The sequence below is a fragment of the Ranitomeya imitator genome, chromosome 8, assembly GCF_032444005.1.
Source record: "Ranitomeya imitator isolate aRanImi1 chromosome 8, aRanImi1.pri, whole genome shotgun sequence".
In the NCBI taxonomy this organism is placed as follows: domain Eukaryota; kingdom Metazoa; phylum Chordata; class Amphibia; order Anura; family Dendrobatidae; genus Ranitomeya; species Ranitomeya imitator.
In genome coordinates, this window is record NC_091289.1 from 127,366,354 (window position 1) to 127,388,981 (window position 22,628).

Sequence of the window (22,628 nt, forward strand, 5' to 3'; positions counted from 1 at the left end):
AGAGGCGGCCCAGTCCTCCCCTAGCCTGGGCGGTGTCCTGTCACTGCTCTAGTACTACTTGCTTTTCTACATTTCTTATTTTGGCCTGCAGTGTCTTGATCCTTTTCTGCAGTCCCAATCCATCCCACTTCTCCTAACTCTTTATTCTCTTCTTTTCCAAGTCTTCCACATCTGCAATGTACGAGCACATCAGGCGAGTGGTGCTGAGCAGAGCTGTCTGCGAGGGATCAGACTCCCCAGCCAAGTATGCCGAGCTCTTCAATAAGCTGGATGTCAATAAGGATGGCAAGGTGGACATCTTGGAGCTCCAGCAGGGCCTGAAGGCGATGGGCATGTCAGTGGGGGCAGGCGCCGAGGAGGTGAGATTATCCTGTGTGCCCATAGTACCTGCTTTCCCTTTGTGGAAGGTAATTCCAGTGTTGCTAGTATGAAGCATGTAATATATGGCGATGTCAGTAATTGTGCTGCATTCACTGTCCTGATCATACACAGCCCATATTCCTGCACTGCCGTCTGTATGAGCAATGCTCGGGGCAGCATTCCTGGGCTGTGCACTCCATGACATAAGGCTCTGTTCACACAGACATATTTGGCCTCAATACATTTGAGAATAAACCTGACAGACCTTGGGACGGTGTTTATCAGTATTCAGATGACCATTGCTTCATGGACAGAATGTGCCCGTGACAAAAATTGCAGCATGCACGAATCTCTTCTGTGTGTTGGATGAGACTCGCCCATTCAGGTCTATGGGTGTGCAAAAAAAATCAGATCCGATTTTTACAGAAGCGCTGCAATTATTAACATTAATAAACTGCATTTCATCTTGTAAATCTTAGTCACTGCTGAAGCATAAAAACGGATGACGATACAGATGAAAAATCATCCCATTGTTATGGATGAAAATTCGATGATTTTTCATATGCTCGTGCCGATGTCTGTGCAACAGTCCGAGCATGGACCACACTGCACACACTGGTCGTGGGTCTCCTGACCTAAGCGTGACAGCCTCATAGAAATATATGAAGTGGTCACGCTCCTGTCCGGAATCCTGCGCAAGTCTGTGCATTGCGGTCTGTGCTCGGACCATGTTGCACGGACATCTGCATGATCCCTAAATGATCTTCAATTAGAAGATTGCGCTACAGCGAGTGCCGTGCATTGTCACTCACACCCATAAACTTATATGGGTGCTCACCAGAGACTCGGCATAGAGTAACACTAGGCCAAGTGCTATGGGTTGTTTTATCGCATAGTACTCGGCCGTATTGTACGGTAGTGTGACTCTGGCCCAAGAGCCACACTCAGTTCTGAGAGAGGGTCGCGAGCCACATCCAGCTCCTGACCCACTAGCATTCATTAGGACACCCACAGCCCCCAAAGCTTTTCCACTGAAATCACACCAAGGCAGTGTGTTAATAGCCGTTTGCTACACCTGGTGTTAATGCAGCAAGCTGGTAGACAGCCGCGAGCCACAAGTCGGGGACCCCTGTGCTACACAGTAGATGCACCCGTTGTTGGCTTTGATGTTGTCCTTGTCTAATGCCCAATTTAGACTACTGTTTTTCATGTATGTTTATATCTGTGGTTTTCATGGATAGAACTCGTACCCATTATAGCTAAGGGGCTGTTCACATGCCCCTGTTTTTATGCAGACAGTGTGTCTGCAAAACAAATCAGAGACCTGTCTTCTTTTGATCCATGTCACGGAAAGACCCTTACCCATACTAGTCTGTTGGGCTGTGAAAATCACTGTCGGCACACAAATGACATCAGTGTTCTGTCCGTGATTAACATTAATAGATAGAAGAAGGTTTGTAGTTTAAATGGACTCTTGTCAGCACGGAATGACTGTTCAAACCGAGTCGTGCAGTCTGTGCCTCATGGCGGAACCAAACATTTATAGACTCCTGCTTGGTTTCCCCCTATCTCCACACCCCTCTTTGACACTTCTGGCTTCTTAGGGCTCCTTTTCACTTGCGAGACATACGTCCGAGTCTCGCAGGTTAAAACCCTCCTCTGGCGCCGGCACTTCGGAGCGCAGCGTGCAGCTCCATGTGTTGCTGTGCGGCCGCACGCTCTGCTCCGAAGTGCCGGCGCCAGAGGAGGGATTTAACCTGCGAGACTCGGACATATGTCTCGCAAGTGAAAAGGAGCCCTCAGGGTATGTTTCCACGTTCAGGAAACGCTGCGTGTTTGATGCTGCATAGAGCCGCAGCAGCAAACACGCAGCGTCTATATGTTACAGCAGAGTGGAGGGGATTTCATGCGCCGCCACAAGGTATAACACAGGGCCCTATGTGTGGGGTGCGATGATTCCGGATGTGTGCAATGAACACATCCGGCATCATCGCATCTCCAGAAGGGGGCGGAGCGAGTTTGCCGCTCCGTCAAAACTGCCGGCCATCCTGAACGTGGACACATACCCTTAGACCCAGAGAAAGGAGAACAGTGGAACCAAGCAGGTGGGAAGGTGTATACAAATGACCGGCCCCGCCGTGAAGCACTGAACGCTTGTGCCTGGTTTGAGCACTGATCTAAAACACTGATGATGCTCAGATTGTTTTTTTTTTTTTTTTTGCATTTGTGAAAAATCACAGTGGTCTGAATGAGGCCTAAGGCTGGGTTCAGCCAGTCACATCCATAAATTGCAGACATAACTTTCTCCATGTAAAGCTCTTTGCACTTGTGCACAATGCAGACAGGTGCCAGAGCCATTTTTCCATTGCATGAACTACTCTGGTGTATAAAACGGAACATTGCTTGCTGCAACTTCCCAATGAGCCTTATGGACAATGCTTTGATTTCCTGATGGGTGACATACCCATGCCATGTGTACATGGGCTGTAATGGGTCCATGTGGTGTTTGTGTGGAGTCTCTGGCTAACAAGGATGGAATATATGCCCGTCTGAACGAGCACTAAAGCTCGCTGTGTGTTGTCCCAGCCTAAAGCTGCACATAGATGCTCCATTCAGACCTCCCAATGGTCGTACCTTGAGAAGGAACTAGGGCCTTTGGATCTCCATTTTGGTGTATCTGTTAGGTTACATGCAGTGAGGCTGTTAGTGATTAGACATTTATCACCTATCCTATGAATTGGAAAATTTGGGCGACTACTCATAAGTGCTAGCATTTGTTTCAGAGTCTAAAGCCAGCCATGCACCTTAGATGGCTGTTGCACAAACAATCCTTCGGCTAATTGTTTAGCCGACAGCCATCTTGGCCATCTCTCCCATATTTAACTCTCTCATATTAGCGACTTATCTCCAGGAGAAAAAAAGTGATCAACATCTCCCTGACAATCAGTTGGCCCGCACCCCCATACGCAGTAGAGAGTCAGCTAAACCCATCAATATTTGCAGGTTCGGTTGACATTAGTCTACTTTAGGATATGTGCACACATTGCAGATTTGGCCCTGCAGTTTTCCATGCATTGTAGAGTACCATGCAAACCTATGGAAACCCAAATCTGCAGTGCACATGCTGTGGAAAATTCCGGTTTATTTTCCGCAGCATGTCAATTCTTTGTCCGGATTCCGCAGCGTTTTACACCTATTCCACTATAGGACTCCGCAGGTGGTAAAACGCAGGTGAATTCCGCACAAAATCTGCAGGGAATCCACAGTTAAAACGCAGGGCGGTTCTGCAGAATCCACGCAGAAAATTCCGCAATGGAATCCGCGACGTGTGCACATACCCTTAGGGTCAACTTATGTTAGCTTTCCCTCTAAACCTGCCCTAAAACAATAATGTAATTTGCTGTGATAATACTCTGCTACCACTACTATAAAGCCTCTCCCTCAACTACCAAGCCACATTTACAACAATTTGGACCTCATCTTTTTAGGTACTCTCTTTTGACAAACTTAAGGCCGCTATACACTTTAGACGAAAGTTGTCTGAAGCTGATGATATTGGCAGGATCGAGGGGCAGTGTAATGTGTGAAGGGCTTCCTGCGTCTTCCTCACCGACTGATGTCGGGGAGAGAAGAATGCGGCATATTAGATTGCCAATGGCTCATCTTCTTGTTCTCCGAGAGTTAACCAAGACGAGACTGACAGTGCTTCTCTCATTGAGAACATGGGAACTTTCAGCCGATCTGAGCATTATTGTGTATGGGGGAGATGGCTGAAAAATTCTTCACCCGACAGCTATCTGAAGTATGTGGGGGTCTTAGGCCGGGATCATACATGCGAGAAACACGTCCGTGTCTCGCATGTGAAATCCAAGCTCTGGCGCCAGCACTCCAGAGCGGAGCGTGCAGCTCCATGTGTTCCTATGCGGCCACACGCTCCGCTCCACAGTGCCGGCGCCAGAGCTTGGATTTCACATGAGAGACACGGACGTGTTTCTCGCATTTGTGATCCCGGCCTATAGAGAGAACCATTTCCCAGGACCCTTCTCTCCCTAGACTGGTTTGGTCCTGCTTCCTACTGGTGAACTCTACTTTTCTCAGGAATGCCCAACAAAGCTAAAAAGAAAGCCTAGCCCTAATTCAGAAGGTTACTATTACCCTTTGCAAAGTCTAGCATGCCTATGTACCTCACGTTTGACAAAGTCACCACGGGGTGCCCAGCCAACAGAAGCCTGCAACTAACTAAACTTATGGTAAAATGACCAAGAAGGTCCCAGTTTCAGCCTCTTATTGCTTTTACAGTGCTGAGGATCTGCCCCAATTTTTAACCCGAGCGATTCACTGCAAGTTAGTTAAACACCACCACCATACATACCAGCAAAATGATGTGCTAAGAACAGGACATGGGTATACAGGGCATACTTTCATCTGTGTTTTTTTAATGGGGAGAGTAGGAAACATCTCTCCTTCCTAACAACTTGGTCGGCAACTGATCTCCACAAAAGGATTAAGCTTTTTAAAACTATGTGCTTGACCCTTCTTTCTCCTGAAACACTTGGGCATTTCAGAGAAAAAATTTTTTTTATGTAGATTCATGTCACTGTCACCTTTTATTAATGTAGACATATTCATGAGATAATTTGCATATGGAATAACTATGTAGTATCTGACTATTTTCACAGATCATGCCCGTTCCTTAAACATGTTAGGCCTCTTTCACACTTCGTCTTTTTTCCTCCCGTCGAAATCCGTTGAGTTTTGAAAAAACAGGATCCTGCAAATTTTTCTGCAGGATCCTGTTTTTTCCCATAGACTTGTATTAGCGACGGATTGTGATGGATGGCCATCCGTTTCATCCATCGTGCACTGGATCCGTTGGAAAATTTGCAAGATCCTATTTTTTCAAAACTCGACGGATTTCGGCGGGAGGAAAAAGACCGAAGTGTGAAAGAGGCCTTCGCTATAATTTACTTCATTGTATAGGCTGGCCTGGTTTTTACATCAATTTTAAAGATCCCATTCACTTAGAAAGTGAGCTCTGTTCACGCAGTCAGAATTTGCACTTGGTGGATATAGCAGATAATATCTGAAACTTTGGATTTTATTATACAGTAACTTAGCATTATCATAAATTCCCAGAAATTCCCTTGAAGGCTCGGCTCACATTGGAGTCTGTCATTTTTTATTCAGGGACTCGTTATTTTGGTTGACGAAAATAGCTCCAGCACTCCTTGCTGTCAAAAATACCGAATACTGACCGATTCCATTAGGAGTTAAAACCGGCCCTGATAGCTGGGATAGCGTTGTTATGAATAGAAGCCATGACACCATTGTGCAGGACCTCTTAGGCTGGTGTTGGCAGCAGGAATGACATGTTACATATAATCTGCTTCTGTTAGACATAGTAACCATAAGGCCATGTTCACATGTTCAGTATATGGTCAGTATCTTACCTCAGTATGTGTAAGCCAAAACCAGGTGTGGAACAATCAGAGAAAAAGTATAAGGCCGGGATCACACATGCGAGAAATACGGCCGAGTCTCGCATGTTAATACCCGGCATTGCTGCCGTTACTCAGGAGTGGACCGTGGGGCTCCATGTATTGCTATGTGGCCGCACGCTCCCTTCCTGAGTGACGGCAGCAATGCCGGGTATTAACATGCGAGACTCGGCCGTATTTCTCCCATGTGCGATCCCGGCTTAATAGAAACACGTCACCACTTCTGTATTTATCACCCACTGCTGGTCTCGGCTGACAAATACTGAGGTAAAATACTGACCAAATACTCAACGGGTGACCGTGGCCCAACAGTTATGACATTTAAGACATGATTGTTACTTTTTTTTCTGTGGTTTCAGTAATTTTTACTATGCAGCATTTTTTAACCCTCCCCCCCCCTTCCCAATTAGCCGGTCTATTAATCTGCTGTTCCTCTAACTATTGCCCCATCTGAACCGCACATAATGCTCGTTCATCGGGCATGATGATTTTTAGTAGGCTTAAAAAGTATTATTCTCGGCAGCATAACATGAAATGAGACAAGATAATGTTCTATGAACACAGAACAATCGTAATAATGATCGCTCTGTGCACATACAATTGTGGCTGTTTACAATAGCCAATAAATGACCAGTTCCATGTAGCTGCTCAATTAATGGCCGTGATCGTGCCGTGTAATACTGGCCTTAGACTCCCTAAGCTTTCTGCCATGTCTCGGGATGTTATGCTGGGTTGTTTTGTGTGTCTTCTGCAGGATCAATATCTGCAGGGCGCGGTGAGGCCTGTCATCAGGATGACGAGATTGTTACTTTGATCTCTGTATTGAACCTTGCAGACTATAAATCAGGCCAGACACTATATTGATATGTGTTCATTGTAAAGCACGGGTTAAGTGTGGCCTGATGTGTATGTATCTGTGTTTTATCAGTGGTGGTCACAGTCCTAACCTAAACCTCCTGGGCCCCCAGTGCAAAATCTGCAACTGGGTCTAAACCGACCATGTGCCATAGATCATATTGGTGTCTTTTTATGCACAAAAGGAGCCTTTTATACCCTTCAGACTACAAGGTCACAGGTGAGAATACTGAGAAAAATAGACTTAGGCACTCAACTTATGTGGGGTTTTTTGTGATTTATTGTAGTCATCAAATTTGATGACTACAATAAATCACAAAAAAAATCCACATAAGTTGAGTGCCTAAGTCTATTTTTCTCTATATATGGTGTTGGACCCTACTTAGGCACCACATCTGGTAGTGCATACGGTGTCTCTATACAGGTGAGAATACTGACTTCATCCCCTCCCCGAATTTCCTATATGTATGCTACTGATAATGGCCTAATTTACTTATTTATTTGATTTTTTATTTTATTTTTTTTAATTTCATTCCACTTTATTTTATTTTTAGGGGACTTTACTCTGCAATCGTTTGATCACTTGTCCTGTATACAGCAATAATTCAGTTTTGCAGTATATAGAAAAATCATGGTCTCTTATGAAACCCAGCCTGGCACTAACAGTGGTATCACAACCCTCAGTTACATCATGGTGGGAGAGGGCCAATGGGCATCCGTACTGACGCCCCATCAGGATTGCACTAAAGAATAGCTAAACTTTCATTTTTTTTATTTATAATTTTGTTCCAAACGGAAAGTTATGAAACTGTTCAGATCCCTTTATTATTAGGTTTGTCTTCAGTCCTGTAAAAAAATTGAATGTGGCTTCCAAACCTCTGCTTTTTCCCCAGTCTATGTGCCTGCATTTAGTTGCATACTATCAAAACGTAGTCCTGTTGAGTACAGATGATGGCAGTGAGGGGTTCAGCCAGGGCCGGTTCCGGGTTTTTGAGGGCCCTGGGCGAAAGAGTCTCAGTGGGCTCCCCCCTTTAACACATACCGCGATTCATGATGCACAGATACAGCAGAGACATATAGGTATAGTACAATGCCAGATTTCACTTCTTACATGAGTGATAGCTATTGTAAATTCTACAGTATCATACAGCAGAGGGGCTTTATATAAGTCAATCCTTTATATGTCAATTTTTGTGACCTACTCCCTCTTCCTCAGTTACCAGTAGGCATTTTATTGTTAGCTAAACATGCTGCAAATAAAAAACTGCATACATTGAAAATGACAATTTTTTAACAGAAAACTTTTTAAAGTAAACATTAGAAAGTATTAACGTAAAACATTTGTAAAAGTGCAAAATGTGTAGTATATAACACAGCCCATGTAGTATATACTGTAGCACAGCCATGTAGCATATTACACAGCCCACATAGTATATAGCACAGCTACGTAGCATATAACACAGCCCACATAGTATATAACACAGCTACGTAGCATATAACACAGCCCACATAGTATATAGCACAGCTACGTAGCATATAACACAGCCCACATAGTATATAGCACAGCTACGTAGCATATAACACAGCCCACATAGTATATAACACAGCCATATAGTATATAACACAGCCACGTAGTATATAGCACAGCCACATAGCATATAACATAGTCCACATGGTATATAACACAGCCCATGTAGTATATAGCACAGCCACATAGTATATAACACAGCCATGTAGTATATAGCACAGCCACATAAGATATAACACTTCCCACATAGTATATAACACAGCCCATGTAGCATATAGCACAGCCATGTAGTATATAGCACAGCCCACGTAGTATATAGCACAGCCCACGTAGTATATAGCACAGCCCACGTAGTATATAGCACAGCCCACGTAGTATATAGCACAGCCCACGTAGTATATAGTACAGCCCACGTAGTATATAGTACAGGCCACGTAGTATATAGCACAGCCCACGTAGCATATAACACAGCCCACGTAGTATTTAGCACAGCTGAACCCACCTAGTATATAGCACAGCCCACGTAGTATATAGCACAGCCACGTAGTATATAGCACAGCCACGTAGTATATAGCACAGCCACGTAGTATATAATACAACCCACGTAGCATATAACTCAGCCCACGTAGTATATAGCACAGCTGAGTCCACCTAGTATATAGCACAGCCCATGTAGCATATAACACAGCCACGTAGCATATAGCAGTGTGGGCACCATAACCTTGTTAAAAAAAAGAATTAAGTCAAATTAATTAAGTTTAATAAAAAATAGTTATATACTCGCCTTCTGGTGGCCCCCGGATTCCAGCCCAGGCTTAGCGATGCTCCCGTTCCCAGTAATGCCTTGTGAGACAATTACCTGTGATGACGTAGCGGCCTCGCGAGACCACTACATCATCGGGTCATTTCGCTAGGCATTACTGGGAACACTAGCTGCCAGCAGCATCACAATCATCAGGAAGGCTGCGGGGGCCGCCAGAAGGTGAGTATAGCACGATTTTTTATTTTTTTTAATTATTTTTATCAATAGTAAAAAGTTGTTCACACACTTGTCAAAATGGAAATGGTCCCCCCACCTGCTCAGGGCTCCGGCACTTGCCCGGGTGCGTTGGGTGCTGATGCCAGCCCTGGGTTCAGTACTTGTCTCCTCATGAGCATTCTCAGAACAGCCTCCTGTAACAGCTTATCCCCAGTGATAGTGATACACCGGTGCTGACCCTTTCACTGCCATTATCTGTACTCCAAATGAGTATGTTCTTATAGCAATGGAGCTAAAAATAGGCACATAGACAGGGGAAAAGCAGGGGCTTGGCCGCCACTTGCATGCATTTACTTTACAGGAAGACAAATCTCCTAATAAAGTGATTTGTAAAGTTTCCTAACTTTCATTCAAAACAAAATTCTTAAAAAACAAAGCCCAAAAAAACCTAGTTACTCTTTACATGGCATTGTTAGAGGTTTGACAGGAGCGTGTAAGTAGATAAAGTGCAGCAATCAGAGTAAGCCTGTATCGCTGCTGTTAGAGGCAGGAGCTGACTGTATTACACAGCCGGTATCTACCATGTGCAGCGGGCTCACCTACTGAACCCACTGTATGCACCGATAGTCACTTCAGTAATAGCACACCATAGATTACAAAATGGTTAAAATGTGTAATCTCTGGTCATTCTGAGATGATTCAGTTTGGATTATTGTAGGAATGATCGAACATACAATTATTTGGCTGCATAAAGACCTCAGCTCTAACATTGTTTGTATTGTAGACAGTGTGCACCTGTGTATTCACTTGATTCTTTTAGAACAGCATTTCCGAAATCCAGTCCTTACAGCCCCCCAACTATTACGAGCATGTCATGTCCTCCTGGGAGATCTGGGGGTAGAAGATCACTGCATATTGTTTAGCCTGTGTTTTTTGGTCCTATATTAAATTAATGTGTTTTAACATAGTAACATAGTAACATAAGGCTGAAAAAAGACATTTGTCCATCCAGTTCAGCCTATATTCCATCATAATAAATCCCCAGATCTACGTCCTTCTACAGAACCTAATAATTGTATGATACAATATTGTTCTGCTCCAGGAAGACATCCAGGCCTCTGTTGAACCCCTCGACTGAGTTTGCCATCACCACCTCCTCAGGCAAGGAATTCCAAATTCTCACTGCCCTAACAGTAAAGAATCCTCTTCTATGTTGGTGGAAAAACCTTCTCTCCTCCAGACGCAAAGAATGCCCCCTTGTGCCCGTCACCTTCCTTGGTATAAACAAATCCTCAGCGAGATATTTGTATTGTCCCCTTATATACTTATACATGGTTATTAGATCGCCCCTCAGTCGTCTTTTTTTCTAGACTAAATAATCCTAATTTCGCTAATCTATCTAGCTTTGTTTTGGTGCTTAAGAGGTTAATGACCCTTTCCATGCTGTTCTTGTAGAAAACTCGTGAGAAACTTGCAGCTCCATTTTCTGCTACTTCTGATCGGGTCCATACCTCTTCCTATAAAACCTGGCCAGACCCTCTGTCTTGCCATTGAAAGCTCTGCTTCCTTGCTCCTAGGAGAGCTATGCTGAATAGGTGTTTGTTGTTTTTGTAGATTCGTCTTCCTGTGCTGCGTGCTTATTCTAAGTGGTTGGAGAGAAATTGTTGTGGACATGTTCACTATTATGTGTGTAGTTATCTCCTGGTCCCTGTTCCCATTTAGTTTATTCCTCCCTGTCCCTATCCTCCTTCTTATTATTGGTGCTTTTGTACGATGGAGGGTTTCTGTTATCCCTGTTTTGTCTTTTGTGTCTTGTTTCTGTCCCAGGCTTCATGGGGTGGGGGGAGGGGACAGATCAGGAATTAACAGGAGCATAGTGAGGTCGGAGACTCGGGCCTCTCTACCATGAAGAGTACTCTTGGGACAGGGATAGTTAGTGTCCCAGTTTCAGGGACAGTTTGAGGCCCACCTACCTAAGACCATCACAGTGTGACAACAGCTGATTGTGTTTTCAGGATTTCCTTAGTATAGCACAGGTGAGAGAACGTGCGACCAGTTCTAATACCTTGATAATAATTCTGACACCTGTGCAAAACTAAGAAAATCGTGAAAACGTGATCCGTTGGGGGCTGTGAGCACTGGATATGGTGAACACTGCTTTAATTAGTGCTGAGCATATTGTTTTTTTTGCAAGCCTTAGTCACATGAATAGGACAGTCGCTGAAATTTCTGCGACAAATCTGCTGCCTGTGAGCACAGAATTATAGAGAACCCAACTAAAGTAAATTCTGCTAACATAGGACTTACATATACATTTCTTGTCCATGGACTAACTGGATGTGAGCAAATCACACATTACCATTAGTTCTGCCCCACAGTATCTGCATCTGTAGGATTTAGTAGAGCAAAGTTTCTACCCTGGAAAAGTGTGTAATATATGGTACAGGGATGGATGGGTTATCCATCTACAGTTGTGGCCATAAGTATTGACACCCCTGCAATTCTGTCAGATAATACTCAGTTTCTTCCTGAAAATGATTGCAAACACAAATTCTTTGGTATTATTATCTTCATTTAATTTGTTTTAATTGAACAAACACAAAAAGAATTGTCCTAAAGCCAAATTGGATATAATTCCACACCAAACATAAAAAAGGGGCGGACAAAAGTATTGGCACTGTTCGAAAAATCATGTGATGCTTCTCTAATTTGTGTAATTAACAGCACCTGTAACTTACCTGTGGCACCTAACAGGTGTTGGCAATAACTAAATCACACTTGCAGCCAGTTGACATGGATTAAAGTTGATTCAACCTCTGTCCTATGTCCTTGTGTGTACCACATTGAGCATGGAGAGAAGAAAGAAGACCAGAGAACTGTCTGAGGACTTCAGAAACCAAATTGTGAGGAAGCATGAGCAATCTCAAAGCTACAAGTCCATCTCCAAAGACCTGAATGTTCCTGTGTCTACTATGCGCAGTGAGATTTCAACGCAAGATTGTGCGGATGTTGGATAAAGAACCTCGACTAACATCCAAACAAGTTCAAGCTGCCCTGCAGTCCAAGGGTACAACAGTGTCAACCCGTACTATCCATCGACGTCTGAATGAAAAGGGACTGTATGGTAGGAGACCCAGGAAGACCCCACTTCTTACCCCAAGACATAAAAAAGCCAGGCTGGAGTTTGCCAAAACTTACCCGAAAAAGCCTAAAACGTTTTGGGAGAATGCTCTCTGGTTAGATTAGACAAAAGTAGAGCTTTTTGGGCAAAGGCATCAACATAGAGTTTACAGGAGAAAAAAAGAGGCATTCAAAGAAAATAACACGGTCCCTACAGTCAAACATGGCGGAGGTTCCCTGATGTTTTGGGGTTGCTTTGCTGCCTCTGGCACTGGACTGCTTGACCGTGTGCATGGCATTATGAAGTCTGAAGACTACCAACAAATTTTGCAGCATAATGTAGGGCCCAGTGTGAGAAAGCTGGGTCTCCCTCAAAGGTCATGGGTCTTCCAGCAGGACAATGACCCAAAACACACTTCAAAAAGCACTAGAAAATGGTTTGAGAGAAAGCACTGGAGCCTTCTAAGGTGACCAGCAATGCGTCCAGACCTGAATCCCATAGAACACCTGTGGAGAGATCTAAAAATGGCAGTTTGGAGAAGGCACCCTTCAAATATCAGGGACCTGGAGCAGTTTGCCAAAGAAGAATGGTCTAAAATTCCAGGAGAGCCTTGTAAGAAACTTATTGATGGTTATCGGAAGTGGTTGGTCGCAGTTATTTTGGCTAAAGGTTGTGCAACCAAGTATTAGGCTGAGGGTGCCAATACTTTTGTCTGGCCCATTTTTGGAGTTTTGTGTGAAATGATCAATGTTTTGCTTTTTGCTTCATTCTCTTTTGTGTTTTTTTTTTTTTTCATTTAAGACAAATTAAATGAAGATAATAATACCAAAGAATTTGTGATTGCAATCATTTTCAGGAAGAAACTGAGTATTATCTGACAGAATTGCAGGAGTGTCAATACTTTAGGTCACAACTGTATACCCATTAGATAAATGTCAGCAGAACCCTTAGACTTTGCTGGGACCAAACAACCATGGTTTTCCCACTACTTGCCACCATGGCAGATGTCAGAGGAAAGATGTACTGGGCATGCTGGATGTATCTGGGAATAACATACTCCCATTTCCCATTTGAGAACACATGCATGGTCGCCTGTCGTGTACATGGCTGCCTTTGCTAGCGACTGAGCACATGCATGATAAAATATGCTCAAAATTCATTAAGGGGCTCTTTCCTCTTTATAAGTTTGGTGCATTTTACTCCAGTACACACTTCATCCAGAATGGCAAACAAAATGCTAGGCTAGATGAATCAGGGCTATTGTATCCAAAGCTTTAAAGGGAACCTATCAGCTGATTCATGTGGCCCAAGTCACAGGCAGCAAGAACCAGAGCCCGACTGCAGCCATGTATATATTTCACTGAAGCTAAATAGTATGAAGAACTGGCCGGAGACCATTGGGATGGGTAGTTGTGACTAGTCTGGTGCCCTCCAAGCGCTGCTCCAGGTGATTGACAGGTCTGTTGATAAATGAAGTGGAGGTATCCATACAGATCCATTCATTGTCTGTGGGGCTGCGGAGTACAGTCTCATAGGCAATGAATGGAGCGGAGTTCATGCCTGTGCATTCTGCTCTATTCAGGACTGGACCGCAGAGCTCGCAGGATTTCAGTGCGCCAATTTCAAGATCACTGAGAGATCCAGGAGTTAGATCCCAGCAATCAGCAAAGGGATAGCAAATACATTCATTTTTGGGGAATAACCTTTTAATTGTTGCACAGTTATGCAGCTCAACGGATGTACATTGTATTGATGATGAAGCTGCTTTTAGCTGTAATCAAAAACAAATCATGCCATTTATGTGGCTGCAACCTGTGAACACAGCCTAAAGGGCCAAATACTGCATGGTGGCTGCCATATAGAATAGTATATGCGCTGCTCTACGTAGTCATGGACTATCCCATTATCACAGAGTCCACCAGGACATTATCTATATTCAGTTCCCCAGCCGTCTGTACCTGCAAGCAGTGACCTGCCTCACACACCTTAAATAAACACTGTGTCCGAATACACCGTGGGCTCATCTACCCTCACCTCCCTGGCTGTATAACTCTATAAAATTCCGTTTTATACAATGACTATAGTCATAGCCCGCCTAACAGCAAAGAAGCACACTATTTTATTAAAGGAGTTGTCCAGGACTATATATATATACGGTATATATATATATATATGTACGGTGTGTATATATATATATATATATATATATATATATATATATATATATATATATATATATATATATATATATATATATATATATATATATATATATATATATATATATATATATATATATAATATATATATATATATATTATATTTTTTCACTATGGGCCTGAAATGAAGAGGCAGGTAGTTAGTAATAGAAACAAATACCTGCCTGTTTTACCCGGCATTGGCTCAAGAGCGATCACCGACCACTTCTGCTGGCGATTCAGCTGCTCCTACACGTCAACAGAGCAGCACTTCGTCTTCCAGTCTGCTCTGTCAACTGGGCATGACTGCTGACATTACTGACAGCTGGTTCCCCGCAGTTAGGGAGTAGGGAGCCGTCTGTCAATCAGCTTGAAGTCTACAGTCATGCCCGCCAATAGAGCAGAGGTCATGAGAAACCGCTCCTCTGTTAATGTGACGTCAGTGGAAGCTGTAGAATCGCCGGCTGGAGCGGTCAGCAACTTCTATTCCAGAAGAGATTTTGTTTCCCCAAATTATAGCCTGACATATTCAGGCGCCCCCCACCCAGTAATCAGTGGTGCACTTCTGCTTCCATCTCCAGGAGTTGTGCGATGGATCGGGTTTTCACATGCATTGTTTGTCCCATTTAGGACCTCGGGTGTTACTCTGCCTCCGCCGTGTATGTGCATATAATGGCCTTCTCCAGTCTGCTGTGCATGGCATCACAAAGACTGTATACATTTACTCCGTGGATATCCCTGTGGATTCCAGGTCCTGACTTCAGATGATCAGTCCAGCTAGGAAACCCAGAAGCTACAGCTTACAATACAGACAAGGGAAAGCCAAACTATATCATCCTAATGCAAACATTATTCCGAATTCTGGCACAATAGTTGTTTGCAGTTTGTTATAGCAGCTAAATTTAACCCCTGTATAGACAGCAGCTATTAGTGTTGTGCGTGTCACATTTGGACATATTTACACTCCTCAGCATTTTAAGTTGCAAACCCAAGAAGGAATCGTTGTGGAATTATGAATATGGCAGAATTGATAGTCACGTGACTAATATGCAGATGATGAAAAAATGGCATTACTTTGGCTGGTGGAACCAGTTGTACCACCATTTCTCCAAAAAGGTCCCTGGAGCTGTTTTTCAGTATGAATGTTCCAAGTCATATGTTACTGTGAGCACCTGAGCGCTGAGCGTGCTGCCATGGCCTGCAGGGTCTCCAGACTTGTCTCCCATCGAGCACATCTGGGATGTTATAGGTCAGCAATTGGGGGATTTGTTTACTCAAATTCTCGTAATTGACACTAAAAATTAATTTTCTTGCAATTTTTGGGTTTCATGAAAATTTAGCAGTTTGCCTTTTCAATTCTTTCTGCTGCATTACAAATTGTTGACTGCAAAATAAGTTAAAGGCACTCGGCACAGAATGAATGATCAATCCAAGTGCAGTCGCTCGGTGCATCGTAGCCAGACCTTTATACACGCTTTCCCACCTACTTGGTTTTCATCTATCGCAACCCGTCATCATCTCTATGAAGCCAGGGCTGTCAGTCAAAGATGGGGAGAGACGGAGATGAAGGGGAACGTGGTTTGAACAATCATTCTCTGCTGACAGTCACTTTAAGGCCGGGGTCACACGAACAGAAAACATCGCATAGTACTCGGCCATGTTGTATTAAATAGCACTCGGCCCAGTGTTAAATTATGGGGCAGTACAGGTCAGCGACTAATTTCTAATGCCGAATCCACATAAGAAAACCATCACAGCATGCTGCAATTGACAGTGAGACTCTGCTCACAGGCATCCATACAAGTCTGTGAGTGTGTGTGAATTATCGGACTGCACTCAGATGTCATCCGAGTGCAGTCCGATATATGCCGAGACAGGCAATGCAAGAGACAGAGGAATTAATTCCTGCAATTCTGTCGTGTGAGAGGATTGGAGCACAGAGCACTGACACTTGGATCACACTTGCAGGCGTGGGTCTTTATAGTATATCGCATCCGATGCTCACGTCTGATTCCAGCCTAACTGAGAGTATGTCAGTCTGCCTCTTCTGATGGGAAAGTTCGTAACTTTTATCTGTCTTTTTCTGAACTCTTCTCAGCTGACTAATAGCCACAGACCACATCAAAGTTAAATGTAGAACCCTTAAAATGAAACCCATTTGCAAAAATAATTCTTACCCCCAAAATCATGTATTTAAAATGGACAATCCCATCAAGAACCTTTCACAATTTTTTTCTTTTGTCTCACTGTTGCTGAGATATTAGCAAAGTATTTGGCACCTAATGAGTTAGCACCCACTTGTACTTAACAAAAGTTATCAGATAACCGTTCATACAGGAAAAACTAGTACATGCCCCCGATAGACACCCACTTGGACCTGTCAGTCTACATGAGTGGGTGAGAAGAAGCCGGCAGGGACAATCCTCTGCGATCTCGGAGGCGGCAGGGATCCGTCTTTGGGACGAGTCACTTCATCCAGTTTTTAAGTATGAATTTCAGAGTAAAACCTACCGTACTGTCCATGGTTGTAGGCATCTCGCACTCGTGCCGCTTGTGGTTCAGGTGGCATGAATCATGTGACGATTACCAATATCTTTTGTTGTTTTTTTGTACACTGCACAGTAAGTAGGTTACAGGACATATTCAGGATTAAGTTAAGAATTGGTTGTTACCCATAGCAACCAATTTTTTCCTTTTTTAATTTATTCTTTATAACATTGGACATGTAAGCGGTGATCAGATCTGTTGCCGATGGCAACTACTCCAGTTCTCTTCTGTACTAATTTTTCTACATGGGCCAATAAGTTGCTTCCCTGCTGGAAATAACTACAGTAAGCATGGTCCTCACCAATGACGTAACTAAAGTCTGATGGGCCCCAATGCAAAATTTGGACCTGTCCCCCCTTTCTGCATGTTTTTTCAAATGTATGGGCCCTTGTAGCATTCTAAACCCTATCAGGACATATGTGTTGCCCCCTTTCCATTATGTAGTAATGTCTCTCATTCTGGGGCCCTTCCTGGTATACATGTCGCCCATCCTGGGTTCCTTCCTTGTATATATGTCCCCCATGCTGGGTTCCTTCCGGGTATATATGTGTTACTTTCTGGTAAATATGTCCACAATCCTGGGCCCCTTCCTGGTACATATGCCCCCCATCCTGGGTTCCATCCTGTTATTTATGTCCCCCATTCTGGCGCTGTTCTCTAACCCATAATAAATAAAAATTAATTCTACTCACCTTCTCCCGTTCCCGTGTTGTGCGGCGTCCTCTTCTGTACCCAGCACAGATGCCGGCTGCTCACATTGGTGTGCCTGCTAAGGGTGACATATGACATCACTGCCATTATCCTCCTGCCAATGTCAGCTGCTGGCCTCTGATTAGCCGGCTTGGTATGTTGCAGTGCAGGGACCCGGCAGGTCTCTGCACCACAATACATTTCATCTGAATATTTATCCTCGGACGCACATCCAGTGGAAATATCCTTTGGCATCTGTGCTCCCCTCTCCCTCACGGACCCAGTCGTAGTCGCAGCCTCTGTGGCCGCGATCGTTACACCCCTGAACCTCGCCACTTTTACCTCATTTTGCGTCTTATATTTTCAAATGTTCTTCAAATGTGCAGTTTTTGTTTTTTACACTAACTAGCATTTTTCTCCATAGAAAATCGTTGCAGCTGGAGATACAAACAAGGATGGACAGTTGGACTTTGGGGAATTTATGAAATATTTGGAAGATCATGAGAAAAAAATGAGAATTGCATTTACCAGCCTGGATAAAAATAAAGATGGTGAGACATTCGTACTATCTTGCAAATCAACGTTGTATCTTAGGTGCTGAAATTTATCCTATATTAATTAGTGAATACAGTGCATACTCTTCAATAAGAATATGTCAAATGTGTTGCCCTTTCTCAAGGGTCTTGGAAGGTAAGAGATCAGGAGAGGATGGTCGGGGACCCTTACAGTGTGCAATTTATGGTTAATCTCCAGTACAGGAATCGATAGGATCATTTCAGCTTTACCCTTTACTCATGCTAAACATACACGTGAGATACAGTAAGTCTGAACTCGCCAATGTCACCTGGATTGGCCAACAATCTCGTGTATGACCACCACCGTTCCCCCAGTGTTACTGCTGGAGGTAACTTGCTGCCAGTGATGTCTTCCCTGTCAGTATTAGACCGTCATTGGGTATGTGCACACGTTGAATATTTCAAGAAGATTATTCTACATCAACAACTAGAGTATTGACAGGAAAAACACTGCTTAAAATTTGTGTAGTTTTTTTTGCATTTTTACCCATTTGAATGGTGATAAACATGGCAAAAATGGCAAAAGAATCAATATACCGTACTAGAAATTAAAAAAAAAAACCAAAGCTTTGATTCAAATCCACAAGGAAAAAATAAGTGGCGTGTAGATGAGAATTCAAAAATCTCATTTCCTTAGCTGATACTGTAAACTGCAGCGTGTTTTACCTTTAGGGTACGTGTCCACGGTCAGGATGGCCGGCGCTTTGGACGCAGTGGAAAACTCGCTCCGCCCCCTTCTGGGGACACGATGATGCCGGATGTGTTCATTGCATACATCCGGAATCATCGCACCCCACACATAGGGCCCTGTGTGAACTGACATGCTGCGATCTAAAAAGACGCGCTGCATGTCTGGAGTCGCAGGGCCGCCGGATGCGTGTTACCACGCATTGTGGAGACGGGATTTCATAAAATCCCCTCCACTATGCTGTAACATCTGGATGCTGCGTGTTTGACGCTGCGACTCAACACAGCATCAAACATGCAGCTTATCTTGCACGTGGAAACGTACCCTGAAGCTATATTCACACTTTACTTTTTTTTGCAGCTTTTTTGTGCAAATGAAAAGCCGCTCTTTGCAGTACTAACAAAAGCTATGAGATTTCAGAAATCTCGTGCACACTTGTTTTTTTTTTTTCCTGACTGAAGTGGAAAACTAAACCACCTGCCCACCACAGGATAAGAAATCACCAGAGTGTACCACAGCACTGATATCATTAATATGCCTTTATTACATATACTTTGGCAATGCATACAACAAATAATATATATATATTTTTAAAAAATATGAATACATATATGAATAAAAACAAACCGCAGGAATAATATTTGTATGGGGCCCAGAAGTCTCAAAAAAATAAATTAAAAACCCACCAGGGATAACAAAGCCAAATACTCGCCGTGCTGCACAATTAAATAGTTCTGTAATAAATCCAAAATAAAATCAAATTGTATGTAGCCCATGTAAGATCTGCTATATATAAAAAAAGGTGAAACCAAAAAACTACTACACAAAATCCGTTGTTTAAAAAAAAAAAAAAAAAAGTGAAAAAACTCCAATAAAATTCATATAATGTTCAAAAACAACAATAGTGCCGAAAAAAATCAGATAAAAAATATATAAGTGGGATTATAGCAGCGTACCTCCTATAAAGTGTGCAAGTGCATAAAGTGTTAATGACACAATGAGGTAGATGGGAGATATGTTAGTTCATTGATTATAAAGTGTCAGAGTGCAAAGAGTAGTGATGGCAGTGATAGCACAGCGAGGTAGATGGGGATTGTATAAGCTCACTGCATATATCTATGCTAAGTAGCCAAATTAAGCCGTGGGTACATAGGCATACAATCTGTTAACACACTATAAATGTATACCCACGTACAGACAAATGACTGAATTGGCAAAGCAAAGCCGCAAGTGAGCTCCCTGTATAATAGCTAATTAATAACTAGGCGAGCAAACCATAGCCGCACATAAGTTTTCCATATCTACCTGTGGGGTAAGACTGGGTCCCGGACCTGCATGCGCCCGACGCGCGTTTCGGATGTCTTTCCTTCGTTGTTTTTTAAAACAACAGATTTTGTGTAGTAGTTTTTTGGTTTCACCTTTTTTTATATATAGCAGATCTTACATGGGCTACATACAATCTGATTTTATTTGGGATTTATTACAGAACTATTTAATTGTGCAGCACGGCGAGTATTTGGCTTTGTTATCCCTGGTGGGTTTTTAATTTATTTTTTTGAGACTTCTGGGCCCCATACAAATATTATTCCTGCGGTTTGTTTTTATTCATATATGTGTTCATATTTTTTAAAAATATATATATATTATTTGTTATATGCATTGCCAAAGTATATGTAATAAAGGCATATTAATGATATCAGTGCTGTGGTACCCTCTGGTGATTTCTTATCTTGTGGTGGGCAGGTGGTTTGGTTCTCCTTTCTCAGTGGTTATCCACTGAAGCTTTCACAGTGCACCTTAACCCCATGAGATATATTATGACTTATACTCATGTTTAGGCGAGATTTGTGGGTATATTAGGTGCGTACTGTGTCTTTTAACTGAAGTGGAAAACTGCAGCATTTTTGAAATATGCAGCATGTCAATTCTGTCAGCGTTTTAGCAGGGTTTTTCACAATAGAAAGCAATGAGAAAGTGCAAAAAATGCAACCATGGGTTTTTCCTTTTGTTTTGGTGAATAAAACTAACTTTATGAAACCTGTACTATGGACAAATGACACATATAAAATCCACACCAAAAAAGCAGCAAAAACACAGCTAAGCCTGCTTTTTGTATGCAGCTTCTTTACTGCCAAGAGAGCAAGTTTTGCCGGCAGAAAAAAAAGCTGAAAAATGCAACGTGTGAAAATAGCTTTACATTAGAAAAATGTTGATAATTTTCATCATTATTGGATTTTTGCAAAACAATCATAAATTAAATTTCTAGCCTATGAACCTCTGTAATAGTGACCAGTCTAGCCCCTATCCATCTAACATAACTAAAGGAGTTTTCCAACTTCAGGGAAGTGGACCCCAAGATCTCCAAAATGCCTAAAATAACGAGAGGAGCAGAGACTCGCTCTCTCCAGGCTCAACACGGACTTCCTGCTGCTGCTCAGGTCTTGGTGGTTTGGATGCAGCGTCACCGCAGTAGGCAATGACATGGTTAAGTGGCGCTGGGGGTCACTTTCCTGAAAGTGGAGAACCCCTTTAAGTTTAATAAAGGTTGTCTGTAGGAAACATTACTAAAAGATATGATGGTTGAAGAAGGAAGCCTTGAACTTTCCTAATTATAAATACAATTTTTGCTTGTATATATAACGTGGTGGTTTCATAATTTTCCCCTTGTATTTTAGGCAAGATCGAATCATCTGAGATCATGAATTCGTTGAAGGCTTTGGGCATAAACATTTCATCAGACCATGCTGAGAAAATCCTAAAAAGGTCTGGAAAACTATTTTAAATACTTTGGTAAATCTGTCAAGGAAATGGAGAACATGGTTGTGATGGGTTGTAACAAACATTAACGTTAATTAAAAAGATGTGATTGTTTCAGTGGAAAGTATTGGAATAATGAGCACCAGTCATGTGGTGGCTCGAGGAAGAGAAAGATGTCTGACATGGTCCAAGGAACAAATATATTGTCCTGCTAAATTTGACCAGTTTCTGACTGTTTTGTCCATTTGTTTTTTATACAAAACCCCTAGCACTAATTATTGTCCTGTTCTGACAGTATGGATGCAGATGGGACCCTTACTGTTGATTGGAATGAGTGGAGGGACCATTTCCTATTTAACCCGGCTGATGACATACAGGAAATTATCCGTTACTGGAAACATTCAACGGTAAGACTAAAACTAAAGGAAACCCTCTCCAGCCATAGGTTTTCATCCCTTACAGTATTTACCTGTAATCATTTTAATCATTTATATTGGGTTTGTGAGTAAAGTGGGTGACTAACGTCTCTTTTTTGCTGTTCATCTCATGCTATGGCCAGGTTCTGGATATTGGTGACAGTCTCACCATACCTGATGAGTTCACTGAAGAAGAGAAGAAGACCGGTCAATGGTGGAAACAGCTTCTGGCTGGGGGGATGGCAGGAGCTGTGTCCCGTACAGGAACGGCGCCCCTCGATCGTCTGAAAGTCATGATGCAGGTACTATAACATCCCATTGCCAAAATGAAGTACTTGAGTCCCTCAATTTTCTCTGGTTTCACCAAAGCCACACGACTAGAAGAGTTGAATAGAATTGCAGTCTGTACCCGAGCG

At 42.8% G+C, this 22,628-nt stretch overlaps 1 protein-coding gene across 1 annotated transcript in view; it reads left to right on the forward strand.

The window, feature by feature from the left end:
- SLC25A24 (solute carrier family 25 member 24) overlaps positions 1–22,628 on the forward strand; it is a 36,826-nt gene continuing 14,198 nt past the window's right edge. The window contains exons 1-5 of the mRNA XM_069737370.1: positions 1–359; positions 18,201–18,327; positions 21,715–21,802; positions 22,092–22,203; positions 22,356–22,514. Of these exons, the coding sequence (XP_069593471.1) occupies positions 177–359; positions 18,201–18,327; positions 21,715–21,802; positions 22,092–22,203; positions 22,356–22,514 (669 nt within the window). The 5' untranslated portion in view covers positions 1–176. The remainder of the gene's footprint in view (positions 360–18,200; positions 18,328–21,714; positions 21,803–22,091; positions 22,204–22,355; positions 22,515–22,628) is intronic.